The 26713-nt window shown below is 40.1% G+C and overlaps 1 protein-coding gene and 1 long non-coding RNA gene across 5 annotated transcripts in view; one reads left to right on the plus strand and one right to left on the minus strand.

The window, feature by feature from the left end:
- CAV1 (caveolin 1) overlaps positions 1-19682 on the minus strand; it is a 32894-nt gene extending 13212 nt beyond the window's left edge. The window contains exons 1-2 of one of the 3 annotated variants that reach the window (XM_036862903.1): positions 19478-19682; positions 17882-18046 (exon numbers count right to left, since the gene is read on the minus strand). In XM_036862903.1, coding sequence (XP_036718798.1) covers positions 17882-18046; positions 19478-19507 — 195 coding nt within the window. In that variant the 5' untranslated portion in view covers positions 19508-19682. Of the gene's footprint in view, positions 1-17881; positions 18047-18749; positions 18887-19477 lie in introns of those variants that run through there. The other 2 variants (XM_036862904.1, XM_036862905.1) reach the window with 2 other exon arrangements.
- The window catches only part of LOC118900507, a 276568-nt gene that overhangs the window by 116572 nt on the left and 133283 nt on the right, over positions 1-26713 (plus strand). The window lies entirely within an intron of this gene.

Raw genomic sequence — 26713 nt, forward strand, 5'->3', positions numbered from 1 at the left:
TGGCGGCACTTGTTGATGTTGAGTGTTACCAAACAAGTGACATGGAACAGTGAACAGTGTAAAAATAGGCCAAGCAAGGGCCAGTGATAGGAGCACTGAGACTAGAGCATTGAACTTGAACAGGGAGGAGCCATACCTTGGGGGCGCTTATGTTTGTCATCCTTGAGGAGAAATAACTGCAGCCCTTCAAAGTGTTGGAAGCTTACTTCTCAAACAGAAAGTCCTGTATTGTTTAATGCATGGAAATCTTATTTTATCCAAACATACAATGATAAGGATTCTCCAGAGGTCTCACTTGCTCACAAAATTCTGTGTTTACACTTGGGAGTTTGTTATTCTTTAAACTTCTGGGCATGTCATGGGAAAAATATGAATGATTACTGCACTAAAGAAAATAAAAGCTCTTTCCATTCTATCAAAGACATAAGAGACGGAAATGTCTTCACTGTTTTCAAGCTACCCATTGGTTCACATAGACATTTGTTTGAACCAGAGCTTTTTAAACACTCTTAACTTTTTTTCAGTTTCTACAACTCACTTCCTGATGGCAGAGGTTGTTTCCTACCATTCACTTAAGTCAAACTAGTGTTACTAATAGTTTTCGTCTTACCTCACTGCTTGAATATTTTTCCCTCCAGTGCTTTAAGTCTGTTTATTAAACAAATAGAAAATTAATGAAATAAATCTCTGTAGGTTTGAACATTGCTTGGCTAGTGAGGAAAAGGATTTACACTAGGGTCCTTGTAAGGTCTAAGCAAGGATAATCACAGCCCATTATGTGGCTCCCAAGACACAGCTCCCAAGCTCTACCACAGGGTTACTCCATCTGGGCACTTGTTGGCATTTTGGACCAGATAATTCCTTGTTGTTAGGGTGAGGGTGCTGTCCTGGGAACTGTAGGGTGATTCGCAACATCTCTGTCCTCTACCCACCAGATGCCAGTAGCACCTCCTAAATTGTGACAACTAAAAATGTCTCCAGACATTGCCAAGTGTCCCCTGGGAGGAGGAGCAAAAAATTATCCCTGGTTGCAAACTGGTGCTCTAGAAAATCAGAATACAATTTGATGAGACAGTACCTGAACTTTAGAAATATTTATAGCCTAGAATGCATGCATATTTATTGCAGGCACTTTTGGTTTAAGTACTGTGGCCTTGTGAGTTCATTCATTCCTTCATTCAGTAGTTATGAAATACCTACTTTTTGAGGATGGAATAAATGAACCGAGCAAACAGAGCCAGGATAGGGTCTATGAGCTGGCTACGGGTGTCACTGAAAAGGGGACAGTGCAAATAAAATAGACATGGCCTCTGGCTACTCAAGCTTACTTTTAAGGTAATAGAGGAAGTCACTTTCTTGCCCCTCCCCAAATCACTAACCTCTTGAATGTAGACCAGACCATTTTTTAAATCCAGCCTACCCCACACCCCACACTTATTTAATGGTTTGATTTTGTATGTGTGTGAGATTATTTCTGCTACTAGACTGTAAGCTCCCTGGAATGTAGTAGATACTAAATTAATATTTGTTGAATAAATGAATAAATTAGTGAATGCTTCAATTTATTAAGTTATATTTCTCTCTTTCTCCTATTTACAAGAGCAAAAACATGATAAAATCTCCTTTAGGAAAGAAAGTTCTGAATGTGTTATTATCTGGCCAGGGGCTAGTGATTGCATTTATTGATTGCATTCTGTTATTCTAACCCAGTCATAGTAATTTTGGTAAACGAATGATCAAAAGGTGAGTAATGACAGGGAAGACAGATCTATTCAGTTTTTGTTTATCATGAAATTTGGGTTCATACCTACAGATTTAGGTTTAGATTTAAACCTGTAGCTTAGCTTAGGGAGCTGATGAGCTCCCTGAGAATGTTCAGGGGGGCTGGAATTCAAACAACTTCATTTTTACTTTCAGATTCATACAGCTGGGGTGCTAAATGATGGGATTAAAAATCACATAGGGTCCTAAATTCGGAACTTTATATGGGTCAGAGAGAAACAGACTCTTTATAGCTGGGTAATGGGAAAATATGATTCAAAGTAATAGTGCTTCTGTCCTGTAGTTCTTAGTCATCTGATCCTATTGCTCACAGATGGGCTGTTAAAAGAACTTCAGAAATGTGGCCATATGAACTAGGTGAATTTGATAACTGTCAGCACTCAGAAAGTCTGAGCATTTTCTATTTAGCTAGACCTTTTTAAGACCATTGCTCTAACTAAAGTTGCACATAATTATGCGCTTCTTTGTTATGTGAACTAAGAGAAATTGGCTGGTTACAAAAAAAATAAAAAAACAAAAATTACTGAAAGTTTGTAACCAACTTTGGAACTGATTTTCTGATCCATCTTTGAACACAAACAGCCAGTTTGGAGGCAAGGGCAATAAAAGGAAAGACCGCAGAGTTCTGAGCCCAAATGAGAAGGGGAAATGAACTCCAGCTCTTGATCTTCTTCAGGACCAAATATTTATTTGCAGTATATTTGCATTCAGCATGCCATCTGTTGATAGCTCAGTATTTCAGAGATGATTTAGTTAAGTCCCACAGCCTTAATATTAAGAGTAAGAATGACAATTGGTAAAATCTAGGAAGAAGGTAATAAAAATAGTATTGATGAGGGGGTCCTCCACCGTTATCTCTGCATGGACTTTTACGCACATTTACAGCGTTCCACACTTTTATGAATACTGGTTAACTGGAATCACAGAATTTTAGAAATAAAAGTGACTTAGCGATCTTCTAGTTCAGCTTATTGATTGTTAGATGAATAAACTGCTGTCCAAAGGGTCCAAGTGAGTTTTCCAAGGCCCAAGGTAACACTTGAGGTCAGTGTCCAAGAGAGGTCTGGAATTCAGGTTTCATCTGAGGCTCAGTTTCCCCATCTGCTCTGAGGAGTGATTGGCATCAGTAAAGCACTTCTCAGTGACTTCTCTCTTCTCTGTGCTAGGCCCTGGAGAAATGTGGGACACCTGCCATCCCTAGGTCCAGTGAAGCTTCCTGTGGGCTCTGCACCATTAGGAGAAAAGCCAGTGCATGTTGTCAGCTCCATTCCTAGTATGGCGGAACCATGAACCCAAGTGAAAAAGAGGGCTAGGGATGACGTTCTGACACTCTAACCTGCTAATCTTCCTCTTGGGGAGAATAGAAAGAATGAGCAAAGGAAAGGGAAAAACACCAGGACTGAATTACATAAGTGACATGAGATTTATCCCACATACCAAGTCTATCTTATGTAGTTGCTATAGCAGAGTTCCAGAAGCATTTTTTTTGTAATAGGAATTTGAGTGATAAATATCATATTCTAATAAAAATTCTAAGGACTCTGCAGGATGAGGACCTAGAGAAGTAATAATTTCCCCACTGTAGCCCTTACAGTACTGAAAGTTTTGTCATGATACACAGTTTTATTATTAAGAAATTCTGCGAGTCGAAACCAGGCTCAATTCCAGCTGTACATTAGCATCACCTGGGGAGCTTTCCAAAGAAAAAAGAATACATAGGCCTGGGCCCCATCCTAGACCAATTCAATCAGAATTTCTAGGGATGGAGAGGGTACAACAGTATTTTTAAATGTTCCCCAGATGATTTGCAGCTAGGGTAAAGGACCACTGGTCTAAAGTCACAAAACAGCCACCCTTTGCAGAAGCCACACTCTCTCATGAGTTTAAATCACAATAGGGATTTATACAAGCAGCAAAATTGTGTGACTGTGCAATGTGTAGGAGGGATTGGATGGGCAGGCTTGCCATAAAGATAATGTTTCATACTGACCTTTTGGTACATACAATGCATGCATTTTGCAGTATTCTACTTTCAGATGTTTACCACTTGCATTCTCAACCACTGTTAACACAATGCCACATCAACTCCTCTTTGCCCCCAAACAAACCAGGTATCCTGCAGGAATAGAGGAAAGTGTTCAGACATATGCTTGTGCTTAATTATGAGACTGTGTCAGTATTCTTATACACCAAATTGTAACTGTAGAAGTAGAAGGATTTGCGAAGCTACATAGACAAGTAAGTAATTTAACACACTACTCTTACAAAACAACCTCTTGTGACACATTCCTGGGATTAACCACTCTTATTACTTGGCATTTCTTCTCCCATGTAACCTAACTTTTCTTTTTTTTTAAACTAACCCCTTCCTCCTTTTTCCTTGTCCTGAATGGTGATTGTGTCTGAGCAGTATTTTCCTTGTAAGTCTCCTAAGAACCTAGCAGTAACTAAAGGCAGTTGTCATCTTATGTTCACTTTCAACTCATCTAACAAACTGCCAGACAAAACAGTCCCTCCCCAGCCCTACCTGGGTGTTTCTCTTCATCTCTTATCTCTTTCCTTTTGTTCTTCCCTAGGATCTTTCCAGCATCTCTACCTCCCTCATAAGATCAAAACAGATCCTATATTTAATAAGTCTGACCAATAGCAAATAAAGTAGAGAATCTTGTCTGTGACATTGTTTTTTTTTGGATTACATCCTCCTTTTGATTCCATTCATTGTGCTTCCTTTAAAATATCATTAAATTATTGAGACGTTTAATGTTCAGAAACAATTGATAGACTTAGTTTTGGTCCCCTATTGCTCAAGGGGTATGGAGCATGATGGATTCATTTAAGGGTGTGTTTACAATAGTGATTCTCACCCAGGAGATCTTGGTCCCTTAGGGGCTGTGGAATTATTACAAGGGGTTTCCATATCTGTTGTGTTTACCAAGCATCTTGATTTTCCACTTCACAAGCTCCCACAGAAATGACAACTCTCTCCTGATATTTTCTTATTTTTCATATATTTACCTATTTGTTTCCCACTTAATAGCTATACGTTTTATTCCTAGTCTTTTAACATTACCTTACTTTGTATTGGTTTTTATCTTATTTTTATGGGCTATTTGTAATTTGCCAAAAATCACTTTGATGTTATTTTTATTATATATGTTAATAAGGTCATTGTAATTGGTGTCATTTGTAAGTTGAGAGTCCTCTTTAACTTGTTCATTCCAGTCATTGATAAAGTATTAAATGTGCTAGGACTGTGGTCTTGGCTGTATATTAGATATCAGTCACACCTAAAATTCACATTACACATCATCACCCTTTTTTAATGGCAACTTTGTAGTCCTATCTATGCTTAACTGAATAATGACCCTGATTTCCTATACTTAGCTTACTGATGAGAAAACTATTTGGGGTCAAATTGACACGTCTTACTCTTATCCTTATTATGGTAAATCGACCTCCTATCACAGGAAATGATAGAAAGAAGCATATCTGGAAAAGGAGCTAACATTCATTTCACTTGGCCCAGACATCAATAATGAAACAAATGATGTCTGACCCCTTCTAGAAACATTTAAGTGTTTTGCTGGTTTTTTGTTTTTTTTTGTTTTCTTCTGAGAACAGATCTGAGATCTCTGAGAGACCACCTATGAGGTACAAAGAAACTTCTATGCTGTTGAAATAGTGGATACCACATCCCAGCTAGTAAAATCTCAGATCTCTGTGTACTTAATATCTAGAAGTAATAAAGCGAAAGAGAAGGAAGAAGAGGCTTGGGTTTCTCAAAGCTGTTGTCTCCTTTAGGCTTTGAGAAAGGTTTTAGATTTTTCTTCAGGACTGTCTCTGGACCTAGTCATTCCTCTGATGTTTGCATTTGTCCAAAGGTATATGGGGAGTCTGACAGGGAGTCCTTCTACCCCTCTCTTGGCAGGGGAGCTCTCATGTGGCCTGAGACCCAGCTCTCAGCCTTCATACTTCTGGCCCCAGGGGGCAGTGCCAAGCAGCAGCAATGGCATCTCTTGGCATTCTAGGAATCTGCCTGCCCTGCCTGCCAGATACTTAGGAGATTAGCCTTATTCTGCAGGCCCTGGGAAGTCATCCAGGTGCCTCAGCCTGCTTATTGGAAGGCTCAGGAGAGATGTATCTGTGTCCTCTTCAAACTGGAGATTAAAAAATTCTAAATAATAAATTTATATACATATTAGAGCAAGTTTTCTCTTTACCTTAGTAAATAGAGTGAATGTTTTTGGATTTCTTTCTTAATTATTTGGATATGTTTTTCCTTATAAGGCTTTAAATGTGGCCGCTGTAGAGAAAAGGAGCAAAGGAATACACTCAATGACATAATCCTACTGTCTTTTAGCTCACTGAAGACATTCAATTACTTAAAAAAGAAATTTCAGATTCTTTTCAGCAGATTCAATTTGGCATCCATTTTCTTTCTTTCCTTTTTTTTACTAAAGTACATGCAAATTTTTATTTAATTGGTCTTTTTGCATGTCCACTTTTCCTCTAGACACGAAGTTTTGTTTTGTTTTTTTTTTAACATTTTTATGGGAGTATAATTGCTTTACAATGGTGTGTTAGTTTCTGCTTTATAACAAAGTGAATCAGTTATACATACACATATATCCCCATATCTCTTCCCTCTTGCGTCTCCCTCCCTCCCACCCTCTCTATCCCACCCTTCTAGAGGGTCACAAAGCACTGAGCTGATCTCCCTGTGCTATGCAACTGCTTCCCACTAGCTATCTATTTTACATTTGGTAGTGTATATATGTCCATATATACACTACCAGTCTCTCACTTTGTCCCAGCTTACCCTTCCCCCTCCCTGTGTCCTCAAGTCCATTCTCTAGTAGGTCTGCGTCTTTATTCCCGTCTTGCCCCTAGGTTCTTCATGAGCTTTTTTTTTTTTTTAGATTCCATATATATGTGTTAGCATACGGTATTTGTTTTTCTCTTTCTGACTTACTTTGCTCTGTATGACAGACTCTAGGTCCATCCACCTCACTACAAATAACTCAATTTTGTTTCTTTTTATGGCTGAGCAATACTCCATTGTATATATGTGCCACATCTTCTTTATCAATTCATCTGTCAATGGACACTTAGGTTGCTTCCATGTCCTGGCTATTGTAAATAGAGCTGCAATGAACATTGTGGTACATGACTCTTTTTAAATTATGGTTTTCTCAGGGTATATGCCCAGTAGTGGGATTGCTGGGTCATATGGTAGTTCTATATTTAGTTTTTTAAGGAACCTCCATACTGTTTTCCATAGTGGCTGTATCAATTTACATTCCCACCAACAGTGCAAGAGGGTTCCCTTTTCTCCACACCCTCTCCAGCATTTATTGTTTGTAGATTTTTTGATGATGTTGGCATCCATTTTCTGACAGCAGACTCAGTGTGGGGCCCTGGGTGGGCACTGGGCAGCCACAGTCCTGGGGCCACCAGGGCCACTGTTCTGTCCTGAAGGACTTGCACATGATGTGGGAAGAGAAGAGGGGAGAGAGGCATGGGGATAGAGAAGCAGAATGCTTAGAGGGCTTTGATACATGCTAAAATAGAAACAAAAACAGAATGTGGTGGGAGTCAAGAAAAGAGATGACCAGTTCTGATGAGGGCAGTCAGGGAAGGCTGACAGAGGCCCAGATATCTGAGGTGAGCCTTGGTGGATGGCTGTGGTTCTGTCAGGCAGGCTCTGGTGCACAAGGATGCATGGCAGGCTCCATGCATGGTGCAGAGTAAGTGCTTCCTAAATATTTGCTGAATGGCCTTTCTAGGGAGCACCCATCTGAGAATGACTCTCATTCCTACCTTTATAACTAGAATGATAGGCTTACCCAAAATATTTTGGTGAACTGGTGGTTATTAACCATTTTAGACAAACAATTTCTCTCCCTACTAAAAAGCCTGACACTTAAGAACAAGTGAGAAAGAGGGCTCTGTTGACCTAACCAAAATAATTGGCAATGAAATCCAATGAATGCAGTTGCATTTCCTTGACACGTTTTGGTATGCCCATTTCCAGCTATATATTATTATTGCTAATATAGAAAAAAAACCGTGAGCCATGATTGATGGAACATTTTAATTGTTCTTCTGAGAGATTAATGGTACGTTGTAAAAATGCACTGTTCCTTACTTCTGGTATTTGTTTTTGAGAACAAATATGTAGTTATTAGGGAGGAAGTCTCATAGAAACTACTTTCAGGATTAAATAGGCATTTCTCCCACTAGCATAAAACTAGGATTTTTCTCAATTGTTTCCTATTTTTACAAGGTATTGCTGTAATGGCACGAATATCTGTAGAAACTGAACAGGCAAATTGAGAACCTTAAATGAAGCTATTAGATGCAAAGTGCCTGTCAGGACCTGCTTCATTTTCTCACACCTAGCCCTCCCTGCACATCCAGGCAGGATCAGCTGCAGCCCAGGAGCTGTGGCCAACCTGGGCAGTCAGGGTGCTTTAAAGACTCAGGTAATTCAACACAAGCCAGCGTTGTAGCTTGTCTGGTCCTGAGTGTGTGTTCCACTTCTAATCACTGGGACACATCCCCACTTTGTACCCCACTTCTGTCTTTGGGATTTGACCCTCCCTGCCTTGTTGGGAGCTCACCCAGCTTGCATATTTCTTGAGGTGTGGGGTTTTATCTTGGTCTTTACGTTGGTCCTTCCTCCTCCTTTCCCAGCTCACCTACCAGGATCTAAAGTCTGACCTTAGAACTGTAGGCCTGTCACTCCCAAAACAGACCATGTCTGGAATCCCCCTGCCAAATGCTGCTCAGCCACTCTGAGAACACAGTCATGTCTTTCCTCACTATGGAGACACCACTGTCTGCTTGGATCATGATCTATTACAGAGAGGCACTGGAGCACAGTGGTTAAGAACCCTGGTCCTGGGGTCTAATTGTCTGGGTTCAAATTCTGAGTGTACCATTTCCTACCTATGAAATCCTGAGCAAATGGTCAGGTCTGAATTTCCTTATCTGCCAGATGAATATAACTGAAAATGATAGCACCTCCTCAAAGGGCCGTTGGAGGAGTAAGTAAAATAATCTGTGCCAGCAAGCTAGCCTGTAGAAAGTGCTGGAGGAAGGCTTCCATGTCCTGTTTCACTCCCACCTGCACATTTGGCATCCCTTGGTTTGCCCCGTTGCACTGAAGTTAGCCCTTTCTGTTAGCAGAGGTCATATCTCATCAGGTCACTTCCTGGCCTAAAAACACCTCTGTGGGTTGCTGTGGCCTACAAAGGGACAGGTGCTTTGGCTGGGCACAGAAGGTCATGCTGATCTGGCTCCTGCTTGTGTCCCTTGCTCTGGCTACACTGACCTGCCACTGGTGCCCAGAACGTGTTAGGTGCCCTCAGGTCTCTGTACCTTTGCCCCTGCTGCTCCCTCTGCTGGCATCCCTTTCCTGCCACACATGCCTGGTGCTCAGCTTTGGAGATTGTTGAGAACTCTCTGCTTTGTGCCCAACTATAGCGCATCCCTAAGTTACAGTGACCTTACTCAGATTTGTTTATATATTTGCTTTCCTGATAAACTCTTCGGGGCAGGAGCTGAGAGTTAATACTCAGTCAATGCCTGAACCTGATCGTGTCATCAGACATGACAGCACCGTGCAAAGCAATGGATGTGGGGGGCTCCTGGAGTTGGCACGTGCAAAGCCCAGTCCAGCACAGAGCGGGTGGCAGGGCAGGGAGAAGGGGCCTTGTTGTCCTTTCTTTGTCTTTGCTTCTTTTCCTCCCAGTTTCCTACTTTCTCACTACTTGGGTTCAGAAATCAGAATCTTTTTCAGTTCTTCATTGTAAATGAGAAACCGTAATTGTGTTTAATGCCTACATCAGTGAGATGACCTGGTGTAAGCTCTAGATGCAATTTATCTTTTTACATAGAATCTATCAATGTCCATTTGTATTATAATGTCCTTGCTGGGCTCAAGAAAGGTTTAAATACTGAATGTACCTTTTAAAATTTTCACTTTTAAATTGCTATGAAATAATATGTTAAGCACATACATACACCATCAAAACTTATTTAAGCCTTCTCAAAATTAAAAATGCCTGGCTCTTAATTCCCTAAATAACTAACAGTGGCTAAAGGGAAGCTTAGTTGTGTCTTTAGGAATATGTACCTCCCCTGCTATGAAATAATGACCAACAAGAGGCATCTTCTCAAGGTTTAATAAAGAAAACAAAATGTATTTTATATCTAAAGCATCAGCATAGGAGAGGCAGGAAATATGTATTCTGTGCAGGTGTAAATCTGTTCTACCAATTAAATTCCCTTGGTAGTTGCTCAGTACATGGATCATGCAGATTTCCTTTAAGACAAAATTAAAAGCACTTCCCCACTCTAAACAATGGCTCATGTGAAAGCATGCCATTTTACGTTTCCTGGACTAACTGAAAAAAATTAAAACTATTTTAAACATTTTAATCTTTGATTGAGTAGTTGACAAAATATGTGATGGAAGGATGTCAGTTTCATTAACCCTGTGTTGCAGGGAAAGAAACTAAGGTCTGAGGGTAGAGTAGATTGGCACTTAAGAGCAACTCCTCCAGGTTATAGTACAGCTTGGTGGCCAATGAAGGATAGGAGAGAGGTGACACTGGAGACTGGAGAGGAAAGAAAAGCATGACATTCTTAAATGGAAATTTTGCCCATTTTGCTAAAAAAATAGTGCAAGTAGGGACTCCCAATGTATTTCAGGTACAGGAATCAGTGACAGGTCATTGCCAATTCATTCATGACCATATAATTTTTCTTCCAAACTGGGACAATTCTGAGAATGAAAGGGGCACTAGTAATAATTAATTATAATTAATAATTAAAAATAATTAATAGTTATTCAGGATAACTATTGACCATTATTAACTGGTCTGCATGGGACAACCTAGAACATATGGCCACCCCACCCCTAGGTCACTCTGAGGCTCTAAGCTTGCAGTTGGCTGTAAGCCCAAGTGGCCTCAAGGGATGGAGGACCACTGAGCAAGGCTGATTTGGGAACCCCCTATGGTGTTTCAGAACTCCTTGGCAGAGTTTAAACTGGACTAACCTTCAAGTGTTCTTCTGGCAGGAAGAACATGTAGAACTACATAGTGTGACTGAACTGTTTTCTTAGGGTAGAACCATTCAAGTGTATATCTTTAAGCCAACCTTGGGTACAATCATTTCTAAGCCTGACTTCACAATCTAGGGAGCATAGAGGCCCTAGATTAGGCCCCATCCCTAGATGCTCTAGTTTAGTAACTATGTAGTGGGCCCAGGCATCTGTATTTTTAAAAATTCCTGTGATGATTCTGATGCCCAGGTGAATATGAGAGCCCTCTTGGGTTTGTAAAGAGGATATGAGGTTTTAAAAAGGTTGAAAATTTTAAATTTTCAATAGGAAGATTAAAAGTCAAGCACCAATATGGGAAGGGAGAATATTAGAGAATAACTGAAATATTTTCTATAAGTAAATTATAATTTTTATAGGACCAAAAGAGGGGCAAATTGTTCAAAAAATATGTTCCTTTGGTGTTTTCCTAAATAAAAGTGGTACATTGGACTCTAAAAAAATATATATATATTACATATTTTATATATATATTATAAATATATGTTCCATATTTTCCCCTAGCCTTACTTACTGGCTCAGGAACAATTCGAGGCATTATAGATGAGGCATGTTTTAAACTATGCCCTAAAGATTTTAAGATTTTACCATACAGTAGAATTTGGTAAAGGAATTTCAGCAAAAGTTTTCAAAGGAAACTGCAATGAAGAGAGACAAGGAAGACAGTCATAAACTCTTAGTGGGCAGTGCTCATATCTATCTTTGTTCCATATTGTAGTGCACGGCACATAATAATAGATTTATAATAATCATTTATTGAAAGGTGAATGGGTTTGGGAGGGGAATGCTATTATATGAGAATGACTCTCATTCTTTTCTTTATAGTTAGAGAAATTGAAGCATAGAAATGTAAAATAGCTTGCTCAAAATATTTTTAAGGCTGGTGTTTATTAGCTTTGATTAGTTAAACAAGTTTGCTCTTTGTTTATAAGCTCCACTCTCAGGGACTGCTGAGGAAGAGAAATCTGTTGCCCTGACATCCTTCCCCCTCCTTCCTTGGTGTCCCACAATAATGGGACGAGACACTTTCTAGTTTGGCCCTTAGGTTGAAACCAGAACTGATCTGATTACTATGTGCATGTCTTTTCTTGATTTTTAAAGAAACAGAATTTTGTGTCTATATATTTAAGAATCATTACATTCAAGTTTTAAAAAAGAAAGTTAACAAAAGTCACAAAAATTTCTTTTCTTGGCACAGGACTCTTTCTACTCTGTCCAGGTGCCTCTGAACACCTGTGGTTAAGCATATTTCTAGGTGCTAAGGGCTACCTTTTTAGAAAACTTCTTTTAACAGAAGTATAGCATGCAAATCTTTTTCTCCAGGGCCTTAGTGTATAGTAACTTAGATAATATATATAGGGTCCAGAGAGTGGAAGAAGAGTGTGTGTTTTTTGGCCTAAACCATCTTTGTATGAAAATAGCAGCCCGCTTGCAAATCTGGCCAGGAGGATCATGAAAGGGCCCAGGAGCCCATAGCCCAGTGCACACAGCCCTATTCTTCTAGAGATCAGCTCACTCTGGATATTTCATCATAGAGAACAATAACTTATGGTTAAAAGTAGGGCAAACTAAAAAGCAGTTTAATTTAGAATATAAAAGTATCTGTTATTTTATGAACTTGAGTGGGCAGGATGCATAAGCAGGTGGTTTTTGAAATTATTGGACTTTCCAGATGCTGCTTACTATTGCAGCTGTTCTTACTTCAAACCCCTTTAAAAGGTAGCCAGCACTGCTGTCAATTGGAAGAATAACCCACATCATGAACTTTTTCATAATTCAAGAATATTTGGTGTATCTTATCTTAAATTTTAATAAATAATATGAAATTTTATTCAGTTAGAACCAAAGTTGAGCTAATTCTTCAGGTTTTTTTTGACCACAATTTGGAGGTGGAGAAAGAAAAAATGCTTTCTTTTAATAAGCATTTAAAATATATGTCACTGTTGACTGAATTTGAAAGTGTTTCAGATGGTTATGAATGAATAATGTCCCCCATTTTAATATTGTTATTTGCTCAGTGATGTGAGAATAATTTCCCACCACACATGACCATAGCGCTCTTTTACAAGCTGGGGATTCTGAATTCCATGCATGATCTCATGTGTGGCAGAGTATCAGTCACCATCTTGTGAGGCTATCTCCTAAACAAACAAATAAGCAAAACCAATACCAATTCCAACAGAAGAGACTATTAACATGGTGCTGAGTGCTTTGGGCCAGTCTGACCTTTTAAATTTTATGCTTTGATTATATCGAGCAAACATGAAATTTAAAATCTCTGTTATATTGATATTAATTACTAATAGCTCTAGAATGCTTTATAGTTGAAAGGGATCATGGCAGCATTAGGCCATTATTTTGTAACCCAAACTGATTACCATGCGCATCCCTTTTCTTGACTGCTAAAGAAAATTTTGTATATTTAAGAATCATTACATTCACATTTTAGAAAAGAAAGTTACAAATGCGTATTTTTATTTTCAACAAAGATTTCCTCTCAGATGTACTGATTTGTCTCAGAGCTAGGCTCAGAATCATCTCAGCTCATTTCTCCTCTCATGACAATAATCCATGAAAATCACATAATCTTATCTATTCATGCCTTATGATATATTTCAAAATATCTGTTTTGGACACTAACCATGTGAAAACGTGGATAGAAATTTAAACTTTTTTAACCCTTAAGTTTCTCTTAATGTTAAAAAAAGGAATTGGAGGTTAACCTGGTAACCACTACATTCTCTTCCAATTCTAAAATTCTGTCATTTTGCGCCTATATGGTTTTATTCCCAGTGCCACCGCATACTGTTCTTCTCATTTCATGTCCAGACCATGATGCAATTACATCGTAACTGTTTGCTCCTCATCCAGACTGGCTACCTTTTATTACATCCTGTACCTTAACCAGTCATCTTCCAAAGAGCCCACCTTCATCATGTCATTCCAAGCTTGAAGTCTTCTTGGCTTCCCACTGCTGACATGATAAAGTTCAAACTTATCAGGAGTACTGGATTCAGGATTCTATCATCTGGCCACGATCAGTCGTTTCATCTCTATGACCTACCACTATGCCACATGAACTCTAATTTCAATCAAAATGGGCTGCTAAACCTTCCAGACTTATGCCCTGTGTGTGACATTCCCATCTCCATGCCTTGTCATTTAGAATGTCCTCCTGTACTTTTCTCAGCTATTTGCATTCCATCTGTTCATTATGACCCAACTCACATTGCACCTCCTTCATGCCCTTCTCCATTAAATTATCTATAATGCATCCTTCTCTCACCCTAAAGCCCTATCCAAGTAGGGTCGCCCTAACACTTAATATCAGTACCATTCACTTTCAAAAAACCTTTATTGAGGAATAATTGACAAATATAATATTTAAAGTGTACAACATGATGACTTGATGTACATCCATATTGTAAATGATTACCAAGATCAAGATAATTAATATGATTCACTTTTAAATAAACTTTTTATTATGCAATATTCAATACTACTTACTTTTGATTTATTATAGTATATATTTGGTATATTTCCAAAATGATAATGAGAAAACTTACAATAGAGACCACATAAAAAATCATGCCAGTTGAAAAAGAAAGTGAAAATTCAAACCCATATGTGAGAGAGAATAAGTAACATGGATTAATGAAACTTAAAAATCTAGTTATATGTTTCCTGGCAAATAAAAAAAGGACCAATTAGATAGCATTTGGAAGTGACTTACTGTTGTGATATTGTGTGTGTGTGTGTTTGTGTGTGTATGTATGTGTGTGTGTATTTTTAATCTGTACGCATCTTGTCTTCACTAACTCTAATCTTTGTGATTTCTAGGACTTATTTTAGGAATTACACTTTGTAGTACGTAGCGCAGTGTCTTGTCTAGCATATGATGAGTTTAACAAATTGATGGCTAATGTGATATCAGAATCATAAATTTGAAGCCATTTTCTTTATTAGAAAATCAAAATAGTACATAATAAACATATGAATGAAATGTGAGCATAAGAAAACATAGAAATATCAGAGGGAGAATGGACAGTCTGAAGGTATGACCATTTTAATTAGAAGAAATTTTAAAAAGCGTTCATAACTTACTCTTTTTCTCAATAAATGTCTATACAGACATCTCATAATATGGTGTAGCAAACCTTTAGTGAAATAAGAAACCAACTTTATTGGAACTAAATTGTTCAGTCTAATTTATGTCATTATTACTAGTGGAATAGGTGATAATACTCTACTTTCTTGAAGTATAAATTCACAGCACATCCATCTTCTGAGTTTTCTTCCCTGCCCTAAATAGCTATTTTATGGGACTAAAAGGATACTGTGCAGATACACTATGCTGCTCCTCACACTGTAAATCAGTGTTTCATTTCTTCTCCATCTACAAGTTTCTAAACTTGGTATGGGGACATTTTTAATATATAGAGAATGAACACTTTAGTCCAATGCTGTCCAATAGTAATTTCCATGAAGGTGGAAGTGTTCTAAATCTGTGCTGTCCAATACGGTAGCTACTAGCCTTAAGTGTTGAGAACTCAAAATGTAGCTAGTGTGACCGAAGACTGTATTTTAAATTGTATTTAATGTTAATTACTTGGAATTTAAATGGAAATAGCCAAAAGTGGCTAGTGACTATAGAATCGGACAGAATTGGCAGCTTTTACAGAGCTGCTTGCTTTTAGAACAGACCTTTTCTTACCTGATTTGATAACTCTAACAGTAGATTCAGTTGACCACTGTTTCTTTATTATCATGTGAAGTTTTAAGCTACCATGCATTAAGAGTGAAGCTTTGGGTGTCTTTATTATTTTAAGAAGTCTATGTAATCAAAAGTAAAATTTAGAGAAATTTATTATTTACTGTCTCGGTAACACGGAGAGGATCATCACTGTTTCTATCATTACATTTGTGCTTGGATTCAAAGAAAAAAAATTATAAAATAGGAGTCTCCATTGGGTGTAGGCCCCCTTTCCTGGCCCTACTGGCAGATGTACTCTTTGCGTCTCTCTTTGCAGGGCATTCTCTGAAGGCCTCTTTAAGCAAGACATCTGAGTAAGCGGGCCTACCAAATTCTTCTGGAGGTAGATTTTTCTGTCTGATTGTCTTGTTTTGCTCACAGTTCTATGAGCAAGTGGGTGGGGTTTGCTTTCTCTAGGCCAGCAGAAGCTTGTTCTAACTCTTCCTTTTAATTTCTTTAATATGAGGATCCCCACACTTGCTCTTTGAAATGCTATTTTGTAAACTATTTCCACTAAGTCTGTTATGCCTTTTTTCCATTTGTGTTGAAGTCTCTTTTCCCAGTGGGGCCTTTCTTTCTCAACTTAGTCATGCTATGTGTGGAGACCCACATCTACACTGCTGGCTTCTCTGACTCATCCTGGGAGGTTCACTTGCTTCAGGAATCCCACTCAACACTGCAGTGGAACACCAGGGAGGCTCTAATGAAGCTAGGCCCTTCTAAAATCTGCATCTTTTCCTGGCACTTTTCCTTCTTGTCCAAAGCTACGTGAGAAGGGAAACAAGCAAAAATGCCCTTTCCTCCTTTAAGGCAGTGTTTTTAGTAAATAGTTTTTAGCAATTCTAATTTCTAGTTATAAGCTATTTTTGTTATTACTGCTGCTTTTAAATATTCCATAATCTGGCTAGTAGAAAAGCCTGCTAAAGCTCCAATTTTCCTTTTTCCTCCACCAGCAAGCCAAGAGAGTCAATTCTGACAGTTACATTTTCCTTCCAGTTACAGATTAAATTGTTCCCCTTTTTGAGATATATTATCCATAAATGTGAACAGTCTCTGAACTATGGCCCCTCCCATCCTGGATAGGAGGCTGGGTGGGTGGAAACTGCTCACCCACCCCATTGGCTGCTCTGGGGGTCTTCACACTTTAATCTTCCAGGCCAGGAATTTCCTTGGTCATCCCCCTTCCTGAAAGAAAACCCTCTGCCAAGGATGGCTCAGGCCTATGATTTCCCAATCAAGATGGGTTTAAGCAACAAATTCCTCTGATGAGATTTGTTCAAAGGGTCAAAGTTGAGTAACATAATCATAATCAAAAACTGACCACCCAGTCAGATCGAAGTTTAGCCAATACCCATTCAGTTAACCTATTTTTAATCTCACCAAGCACATCCTTAAAGTATAAAAAGGAACTCCAACCTGAACGTCCCATTAGCTCAGGGAAGGCTTACCCAAGCAGTCACTAAAGAAGCAACTTTCCACACCTAACTAGAGGTCTATAGGAGAAATCAAAAGGCACATATTATTTTGGTTGTGTAAATATGCATAGCTGTGTACAAAAAGCGCCATGTTTTTCCAGTTAAATACCCTTCATATAAATATTAAATATTTGATTCTATTCTGTATATATATACATATATATACACACACACACACACATATATATATTTCATCTTTAGTCAGAAGCATTTCTACCTACTTTGTTATTTTTAAGAAAATCACTTCAGGTTATCTTAATTTTAGCTGAGGGAACCTGCTCACTTAGTATTCCGGTTGTCACCTTTGGCACAAGACCTTACCAAACGATCTCACTGCTTAATTCTATATACAGTGGAGCGCCACCCCTCACTTAGACTTTCAACCTGAAAACGGAAAAAGGGTGACCTGCAGCGCAAACATCTCACCCTCTCAAGGAGTGCGGGGCTGTCTCTTGCTGAGATCCAGAGGTTCATTTGCCAGGAGAAGGGTGCAGTTAAATCAACTCCTACAAAACTCAAGTTAGCTAAATTCCAGCTGAACTAACCGGCAGGAGCGGGGAGGGGAGGTGTAACATTTCTGACGACCGCGGGAGTTCCCGCACATCAAGCCCAGAAAATGGTGAGTGTGTGGCAAAGACAGGGAAAGATACACAGGCTGCTGGCCAGACAGAGGAGAGCTGTCCTGGCCCTCTCAGCGTCTTCTCGGGGCACATCCCTTCCATGCTGGCCGCCTCACCTTACCTTGACCACGTCGTCGTTGAGATGCTTGGGGTCGCGGTTGACCAGGTCGATCTCCTTGGTGTGCGCGTCGTACACTTGCTTCTCGTTCATCTCTTCTGCCATGGCCTTGTTGTTGGGCTTGTAGATGTTGCCCTGTTCCCGGATGGGAACAGTGTAGAGATGTCCCTGCGGAGGGCGGACGGCCAGGAGGGGGAGGGTGGCACCGGCGGTGGGAAGAAAATTTCAAAAAGAAAAACCGGCGATCAGAAAAGGCAGCCTAGTAGCGCGGCAAACCTCGAGGCTCAAAATCGAACTAACCGCTTCGGAAGCGGTGGCTCCGCGCACAGTAAACTCCTTGGCGCCGCAAGCTTTTTAAGAGGATCGAGGAGAGGACACCACACCCCTCGGTACCAGGCAGGGAGCTCCTGCCTCCCCCGCCCGCCACCGCCAGGGGTCAGGGCAAACCCCGCCGTGCGGTCCGCCCCGGCCTCAGCCCTGCGCACGCCCTGCCCGCGGCACCCCGCGGAGACCCCCGCAGGGGAGAGGACCAGACTTCCGACTTTTCTCCAGCCCCTCTCTCCGCCACGCCACCCTCTACCTGAGCTCTTCACCTGTTTCCGTCCCTGGCCTCCATTTCCCTTCTCTCCATAATCCCTTCTGGCTTCATCCTTAAGACCCATTTGGAACCCCCCGACCCATGGAGTGTCCCCATTTTCGTTCCTTCCTAGCCGAGTATCCTTCGCACCTGCCCGCTTCCCGCACCCTCCCTTTGCAGTCTCTGTTCCTGCGCAGCTCCCACCACTCCCCTGGTGCTCACAATCCCGCATCCCCCATCTTTGGGTAGAGACAAGTGTCAGACCCTCCTAAACTCTCTAGAACGGTATCTAACCTGCACAACCCCCCGACCCACCCTCAGGTCACTCCCAGGCTGCCGGCCGGTCGCTGAACGGCGGCTGAGTTTGGGAAAAAGAGGTCTCCACACCCAGGCGGAGACCGAGCGCCGGGAGGTGGTTGGAAGGGGGCGGGGGGGGGGGGAGTGGTAGTTAGGGGGAGGGGAGGTCCGCTCCTCTCCAAACACCCCTGCCAGGCGCCGAGATGCAGGAAGAGTTCTTGAGGTGGCCCAAGAGCTTTGGAAAGTGCAAACAAGACGCGCGCTGTCGCCCCGGCCAGCCGGTTCAGGCGCCTGGCGGGGAGTCGGGGGGACTGTCCCCAAGACTGCGAGTGAATGAGCTCTCACCCTCTGCTCTGGCTCTCTGCCTCCCAGCAGACTGGGGCCGGACCGTGGGGGTCCCGCAAAAAGGCAGTGCCCCTGAGCCATTAAGAAACGCGCCCTCGGTCTGGCAGACCCAACTTGAGGACCCCGACGACCCCCTTTTCCGCGATCCTCCAGCTTAGGGGCTGCCTTGGCCCCCTTCCTAACAGGAAAACATAAAACATTCCTGCCTCCTCTTGACCTCCCCGCCCAGGCCCATTCCTCAGCAATGCCAGGGGAGAGGAGTGCTCCGACGTCGAGAGAGGGCTGGGGCAAGCAAAGCAGTCGGAATATTTGGAGTGGGAGATAGCAGAAGCAGCACTTCTTGCGCGCCGCGATCCCGGAGCACACCCACCCGAGCCTACCTCTGAGTCTACGTATTTGCCCCCCGACATTCTGGCCCGTGGCTGGATGAAGGCTCTGAGGAGATTTCCCTGGGCTGTGATTTAAGGGAACTGAGGAAGGAAGATCTTGTATTGTATGGGGGAGCGGGGAGGGGGGGAGGCTCTGGCGGGGGGGGATGGCGGTGGCTGGGAGGGAGCCTCCTGGCTCTCCGCCAAGGGTTTGTTCTGCTCGCGGTTGGCCGGGATGTGCGCTGCGCCGGGTCTAGGCACATCCCCAAGGTTTTGGCAGCAGAGGGCGGGGAGCGCTCGCCGGGAATAAAGAGCAATGAGAAAGCGTTTTCACCGGCTGGGCTGCTTGGGCAGATATTTTAAACCTGGGGCAACATTTTTCCAACTATAAGCCACTGAGAGGCGTCTGGGGGTGGGGGTGGGGGAGCTAATGTTTTCTCAGTGCATCATCCCAGCAGGGGTGGGGAGTGGAGGAAGTCGACTGCCTGCAGAGATGCCCAGTATGGGCAACCGAGCTTCAGAAAGAATTCTGCCCTGTTCTAAGCCTTTTCTTCTCATCGCCCACGTTCCATCGCTGCTTAAGACACAACTACCTCCCTGTTTCACAGAGGAAGGGATGAAAAATGACCCGGAACCTTTAGGTGCATTTCATATCTAAACACAAGGAAGGAATCTGTGTGGGTGCGTGTGTGGTGTGCTTTTGGTGACACTGGTTTACATCTAGTCTGTGTGGATGGAGAAGCAGGCATGCAGAATTTAACGTTTACCAACCGCTTCTGAAATGTCTCTCAAATGCTTTGAAATAAATAAAAATGTTTAACTTTTCTATTAATTTATTACTTCTTTTACCTTGGAACAAAGGAAACAGGTGATGCCGTATTTACAAAATACATAAAATATTTACAATTGTACAAATATTTAATTGGAGTTTCAAGTTTACCAGAGAAGATTCCTTTTTTTTTTTTTTAAGTGCTTGGCTGTGAGTTAGAAGAGGCTTAGTTTTTCTAGTAATTGATTAGAATTTTTAAAAAAGTTGTTAGCAATGAAAATATTTTATCTGTTCCTAAATCGGGGTTTTCTTTACCTTATTATAAAGTGGCACAAGATGAATTGAGCAATAATCAGTCGTTTTACTTTGGGGCAATAATAAGGAAATTCACCATCCAAAAATGGAAAGGACATTTTGCATTATGTTCCACATGCAATCGAAAGTCAAATTATGACTTGAAATGAAAAAGCTGGGACTATACCTGGAAGGGCACGGGATATATTAAAAATACTGGCAGTCTAGAAAAGGGAAAATGGGGATGGACACAAAAGGAGGAGAAAGGGGAATAGAGGATGGAACTCCTAGACTTGATTATCAAGGTGGAGAGAAGACATAAACATATAAAAGAGAATGACAAAGCACAGGTTTTTGTTATTGTTGATAGCAGAAAGGCAATACAGTTTTTGAAGAAAAGATCAGTTTCAACTAGATGGCAGGGAAAATGTCACAAATGTTGGCATGACTTTAATTATGCTGACTAGTCATCATTAGAATACTAAAGATCTTCCCAAAGTTGGGTTTTCTTAATTTTACTTCTGCCAAATTGCATTTCTAAATGCTTTGAACAGATGACATGTTAACAAACATGATATTCTAGAAAAGGGAGGTGTCAGGGTCAGTGTGTTGTGTAGTGCCTAGTCTACCTCTAATGACTGCGAAAAGATTGCTGTTCCTCTAACTCCTTCATAAAAATGTTGGCTGCAAAGCAGTTGAGTTTTGTTCTATGGAAAAATGTGGAAGCTGTTTCCCATCTTTTGTTATTCAGTCTTCAGCTGCAATGAGTAATCTTGACTGTGAAAAAAGTCAACAGGAACAGGGAGAGAGCATGTCCTGCATTCCAGCAAGGAATGGACTTTGTGGCGAGGCCTGTGAGTGAATGCTTAACTAGCACTCAAAGGAGGGAAAGCAGCCTCCCTGGGGAAGTCCACCCCAAAGTCAGCACAGCACATGGAATCATAATGATCAGTGAAGCGTTGTCAATGCCAAAATGAATTCCTAATGAGAAGAAAAACCACAAACTCTTCATTAACCTGCCCCAACAAGAAGCTGGCACCAAAGAGAAACAGATCATATTCTCGTTATAATAGCTGATTGGGATAATTGGCTCCATCCAGCTTTATGAGATACAAAGAAAAGATGAAGTAGAACACTGTTAGCAGAGATTTGAAATGAATAGATGATATAAAAATATATATATTTTTTCTTTGATACCCACAGAGATAACTTTAGGCTTAGAGGCAAGTTAATAACTTCTCCAAATCATTTACTAAAAAAAAAAATGGGTAAATGGCAACTCATTTGCCCTCTACTTTTTTTTTTTAGGAAGCAGCCTTAAAGGTCAGCTCATGCATTATATGTTACTATATAGAGAGCTGAAAGGACACAGATCATCAAACCAGCCATCTTCGAAATAAGGAAACTGAAGTTTAAGTACATGAAAATGATGTGTTCTTAAGGAGTTCTGTGGGGCAATGAAACATTTTAAAATTCATAAATAACTATAGCACCTGTTAACAACTTACGGGGCGTGGAATTCTTAAGTAGTGTAATGACATGGAAGGCTGTGGCAATACTGTGAAGTTGTCTTTTGTGTTCTCTCATCTCTTTCTCTAGGCCCCCTAACCCCTGAGCACAGCTTCCTCTTCCCATCCCTTCCACCCTAGGTCCTCTTCATACTCTCAGCTGGCTTCATCTAATTCCCGCTCCAGGATTAGGAGTCTAAGGTTTGACCACTTATAGTGATATGAAAGTTTAAAAAAGCAGTCACCTTTCCAAGATTTCTCAACACTCAGAAGCTTGATACTGCCCAAATGTGCCTTTGTTGATGAGTTCAAAAAAGGGAGTGTAGCTTAGATTATAATAAGGATTATCACTAGGTGTGATATAAAAACAATTTAATAACTAGTATGGCAGAGCCACCAAGCAGTCATTCTAGGCTTGAGTCACAGCTCTGGAGTTGTGCCTTAGTGTCCTGCCGGCTAGCTGCTGGCTTATTGGGAGTTGGGGGCCCTTGGGAGAAGGACAAGAGGGGAGGGAGTACATTTTAGAGCAGTGACTATTTATACGCAAGTACATAAATGGCAATATTTTTACAATCTGTGTTTCAGCTGAGTATTTACCCTGTTTTCACCATCACCACCTCTCATACCTTCCCCTATTCACCCCCATACCCCAGATCCCATTCAGGCCTTCTTCCCATACCTGCCATACCTTCTTCCATACATTCCATTTTATACATGGAAAGAAATGGCTTTCTAGAAGAAGACCTTGCCTCATCACCCAGTCCCTTCCTATCCCTGTTCTGGTTTGAAGGCCTCACTGGAATCTTCCTCAGTTTGAGGAATTCATTGGTCTTTCCATTTTGACTCTCTTAAATGATTTTTTTCTATTTATTTTCTTTAAAAAAAAAAGGACAACTATTTCTACATCTTAAAAATCTGATCAAGATGGCTGAAAAAGTATTCTTTTTATACTGTTTCTTTAAATTAGCTTTATTTTCTTTATTTGTAAAATGAAAAATATAATTGACGTCTACCCAAGAGGGGTGCTGTGAACATTCAATGAGGTGATGCATTTAAACCACTGAGGATACTGCCTAAATCAAAACAGATGCTAGGGTTAAGGAGACAAATTTCAGTCCACAGATTCAGGATTGGAATAAATGTATTTTCTTTTATAGTATTTTTATTGTAAAATAGTTCAACCAAATAGTGTAATGAACACTCACCATAAGCCTGATCAAATAATTTTGTTTTGCCTGGTTTGCTTCAGATTTTTAAAGTGGAAAACATAGATATTATTCAGGTCCTCTGTGAGGTATAACTTTCTCTTTTTTTAATAACTGAACTTAATTTCTTTTACAAACCCCATTCCTTCATGTGGCAGAACCTTCACCTCAATCAAGTCCTAGTTTCTTCCATTTTGTTAAGGTTGTATTGCATCTAAATTCCAGGGGCTTATTGCCAAGGAGTCCCAGGGTGGGTCTGTGGAGGAGAGTCTCTTCCTTAGTTGTACATCTTGGATCTGCTGATAGGTACATATCCTGTCTGTCATTGGTCCGTTCAGGATGCTGCTATAATGTCCTCATGCTGATTCAGTATGACCCTTAGGGCTAGAGACATCTTTTGCTACTTCTGTCCTTTTCTTGGGGCTCTTTTCAAGTCTGATGAATCTGGGTGGGCAGGCCTGATGCAGCATCACGGAGCCTCCTATGGTAAATGTGGTGTAGAGAACAGAATAAATGCCCTACCACCGTGCAGAGGAACTCTAGAGGGTTGCTATCTCTACAGGCCCTACTCAGAAGCAGGAGGCACAAGTACCTCTGCTCTTAGATCCTCCTTTATCTGGGTTCATGCTAGGGATGCACATGTGTCAAAAATTACTTTGCTTATTTTCCTAATTTCGTCTCCCTTGAGCAGGAAGCCTTGCTCATATATCACTCAATTTCTTTAATGCCCTGAATTCCCCCAGGACCAAGCCTTTTGGAATCAAGAGAAGCCTTATCTCTGCTTTTTCGTTGTAATAATCCTTCCCTAGGTATGGTGGGAGGTGAGGTAGGGGAAGGCTCCATGGGCATCCAGAAAAGAACATCAGTAAACATTTCAAAAGTGTCATCATTCACTAGTTTTCCTCTTTCCGTTGGAGGGGGAATTAGATGAAGCTAGTCAAAAGGTACAAACTTCCAGTTATAAGAGTAATAGAGATGTAATGTGTGAGTGATAAACATAATTAACGCTGCTATATGTTATATATGGAAATTGTTAAAAGAGTAAACCTTGAGTTCTCATCACAAGGAAAAACCTTTTTTTCCTATTTCTTTAATTTTATATCTATAGTAAATGATGAATGTTCACTGAACTTATTGGGATAATCATTTCATGATGTATGTATCATCATGCTATATACCTTAAACTTACATAGTGCTGTATATTGATTATATCTCAATAAACTGGAAGAAAACATAATCCTGGTAAGATTTTGCTGGTGACATATAAGATCTATCTGGTCTTTCTGAATTATAACAAACCCTCAAGTTCAAATTCCAAATATGTAACTTTAGAACTTCTGCCAACGTTTATATTTCATTGATAGCCTTATATTAAGGCTTCTATCCTTCTAATTAGCTCAAAATATTGATGGTGGAATAATATCTTTAGTCTTTAGCTTTTACTGTATCAGTTTGCTATATAATTTTCCTATCAAATCTTTGTTATTCAAGACCAAATCAATCTGACTGGTTATTCAGTATTATTGAAATAAGATTTCAGAATATGATTTTCAAAGCAGCTGACAATCTACCTTACTTTCAAAAATTAGGCCATCTTATTGTCATCGTCATTATTGTTCCAGATTTAGAACTCAATATGATGAAACTTGTGATTTTTCTTCGAAAATGCAGTGAAATTTTGTCTCTAAGAGTGGATATTCAAAATTTACAGACTTCCTTTTTCTTTTATATGTAAATTTTTCCTTGAGTTTTTCCCCCATAAATTACATTAAAAACAAAATCATAATACAATCTGATTTGTCAGCATGCAAGTAAATCTAAACATTGAGAAAATGCTAAATGTAAGCGAACACAAATCACATTGAGTTCTTTCTTATTTGTGCTAAAATTCCAGGTTCAATTCATCATTTCATCATGATACCATATAAGAAATCAAACTAACTGCTATGAAATTGGGAGATCTACCTACCTTGACTATTTTAATAACTGGATAATAGCCCTACCAAAATAATTGTTCCAGCATTTATTAAAGAGAGGAACTCTTAGTCCAAACACTGATATAATCAAGGAATAATATGTTCAGAAAGCGTGAAAAGATATAAAAAATAACAATATTTGGCTCATTTTTTTTTAACCTAGGTAGATTTATATCAATAATAAAAGCAATGCTAATTACAGTCCTAGCTAATCCAAGATTGAAAATGTTTAATATGAGGCTCGGGTGTAGCAATTTTTTCAGAAAAATTGGTGTCAAGTGGTGAGCCAGATTGCTACGTTACATCTAGTTGAGAGAAGTAGAATTTCAGATATGTGGACAATGACTACATTTCCTCCTATTCAAGTGAAACAAAATTCTGATCACTCTTTATAAATATGGAAACTCCACAAATCTTATTCAAAGTGTGACTAACGCTCAGAAAACCTAATAGGACAGCAAAATGTAATATAATATATAATGTAATATAATATAATATATATCGGAGATAAATGGCATTTTATAGTATACTAGTAGAGTGTTTAAACAGCATACAAGTAAATCTAAATTTAGAACATCACATATTTTATTTTAACAAACGATTAATTTAAAAATGCTATTTTAATGAAGTGATAAAGAATAAAAATGGTAGTAGTCCCTGAACACTACCATGAAATTATAAGGAGATATACACTGTAAAACTTTCATATTTTTCTTAAGTTAATGTAAATATTTGGGAGGAGTCCTTTATAAAAGCCCTTTGTTTTGTAACCAACCCATCTGGCTTTTTCAGAGCTCCATTATTTAACAAAGGAAACACTCTTTCCTTTTGGCCCTTTCCCTAGTAAATAAACTATTTACCAGGAGTTGCTTTTACCTGGGGGAAATTTATGTCTACAACCACTCCCCTTGAGGCAACAATGCTTAATCATAAAATATTTCACTCTTCAAAAAGTATATATCAGTTCATATTAACCATTTATTAAGTGGTCTGGTCTTTATAGAGAACTTTACTTTCTTATAATTATATACTAAGTATATTGAAGGTTTTTTTTGTTTTTAACCAATTCCAGGGAAAATTTGGGTCTGTAACATCAGCTTTTGTACATACCGGAGGATGGGTTTAATTCGGCACTGCTGGCTTTACTGTCAGTCAATTCAACTTACTTCAGAGGGAATGTGAATGTGTTTTAAAGCTAGTATGGGGGATTATAGTTATGGGACAGACTGTAGAATCTTTTTTTTCTTTTTTCTTTTTTGATTTTGTTGGGTCTTCGTTACCGTGCACGGGCTTCCCATTGCTGTGGCTTCTCTTGCTGAGGAGCACGGGCTCTAGGCCCGGGGACTTCAGTAGTTGTGGCTCTGGGGCATGTGGGATCTTCCTGGACGAGGGCTCGAACCAGCGTCCCCTGAATTGGCAGGCGGATTCTTAACCACTGCGCCACCAGGTAAGCCCTAGGATCTTTTCAGAGGGTCAAATAATCTACTTCATCTTCA

This window comes from Balaenoptera musculus, chromosome 9, assembly GCF_009873245.2.
Source record: "Balaenoptera musculus isolate JJ_BM4_2016_0621 chromosome 9, mBalMus1.pri.v3, whole genome shotgun sequence".
Classification (NCBI taxonomy): Eukaryota; Metazoa; Chordata; class Mammalia; order Artiodactyla; family Balaenopteridae; genus Balaenoptera; species Balaenoptera musculus.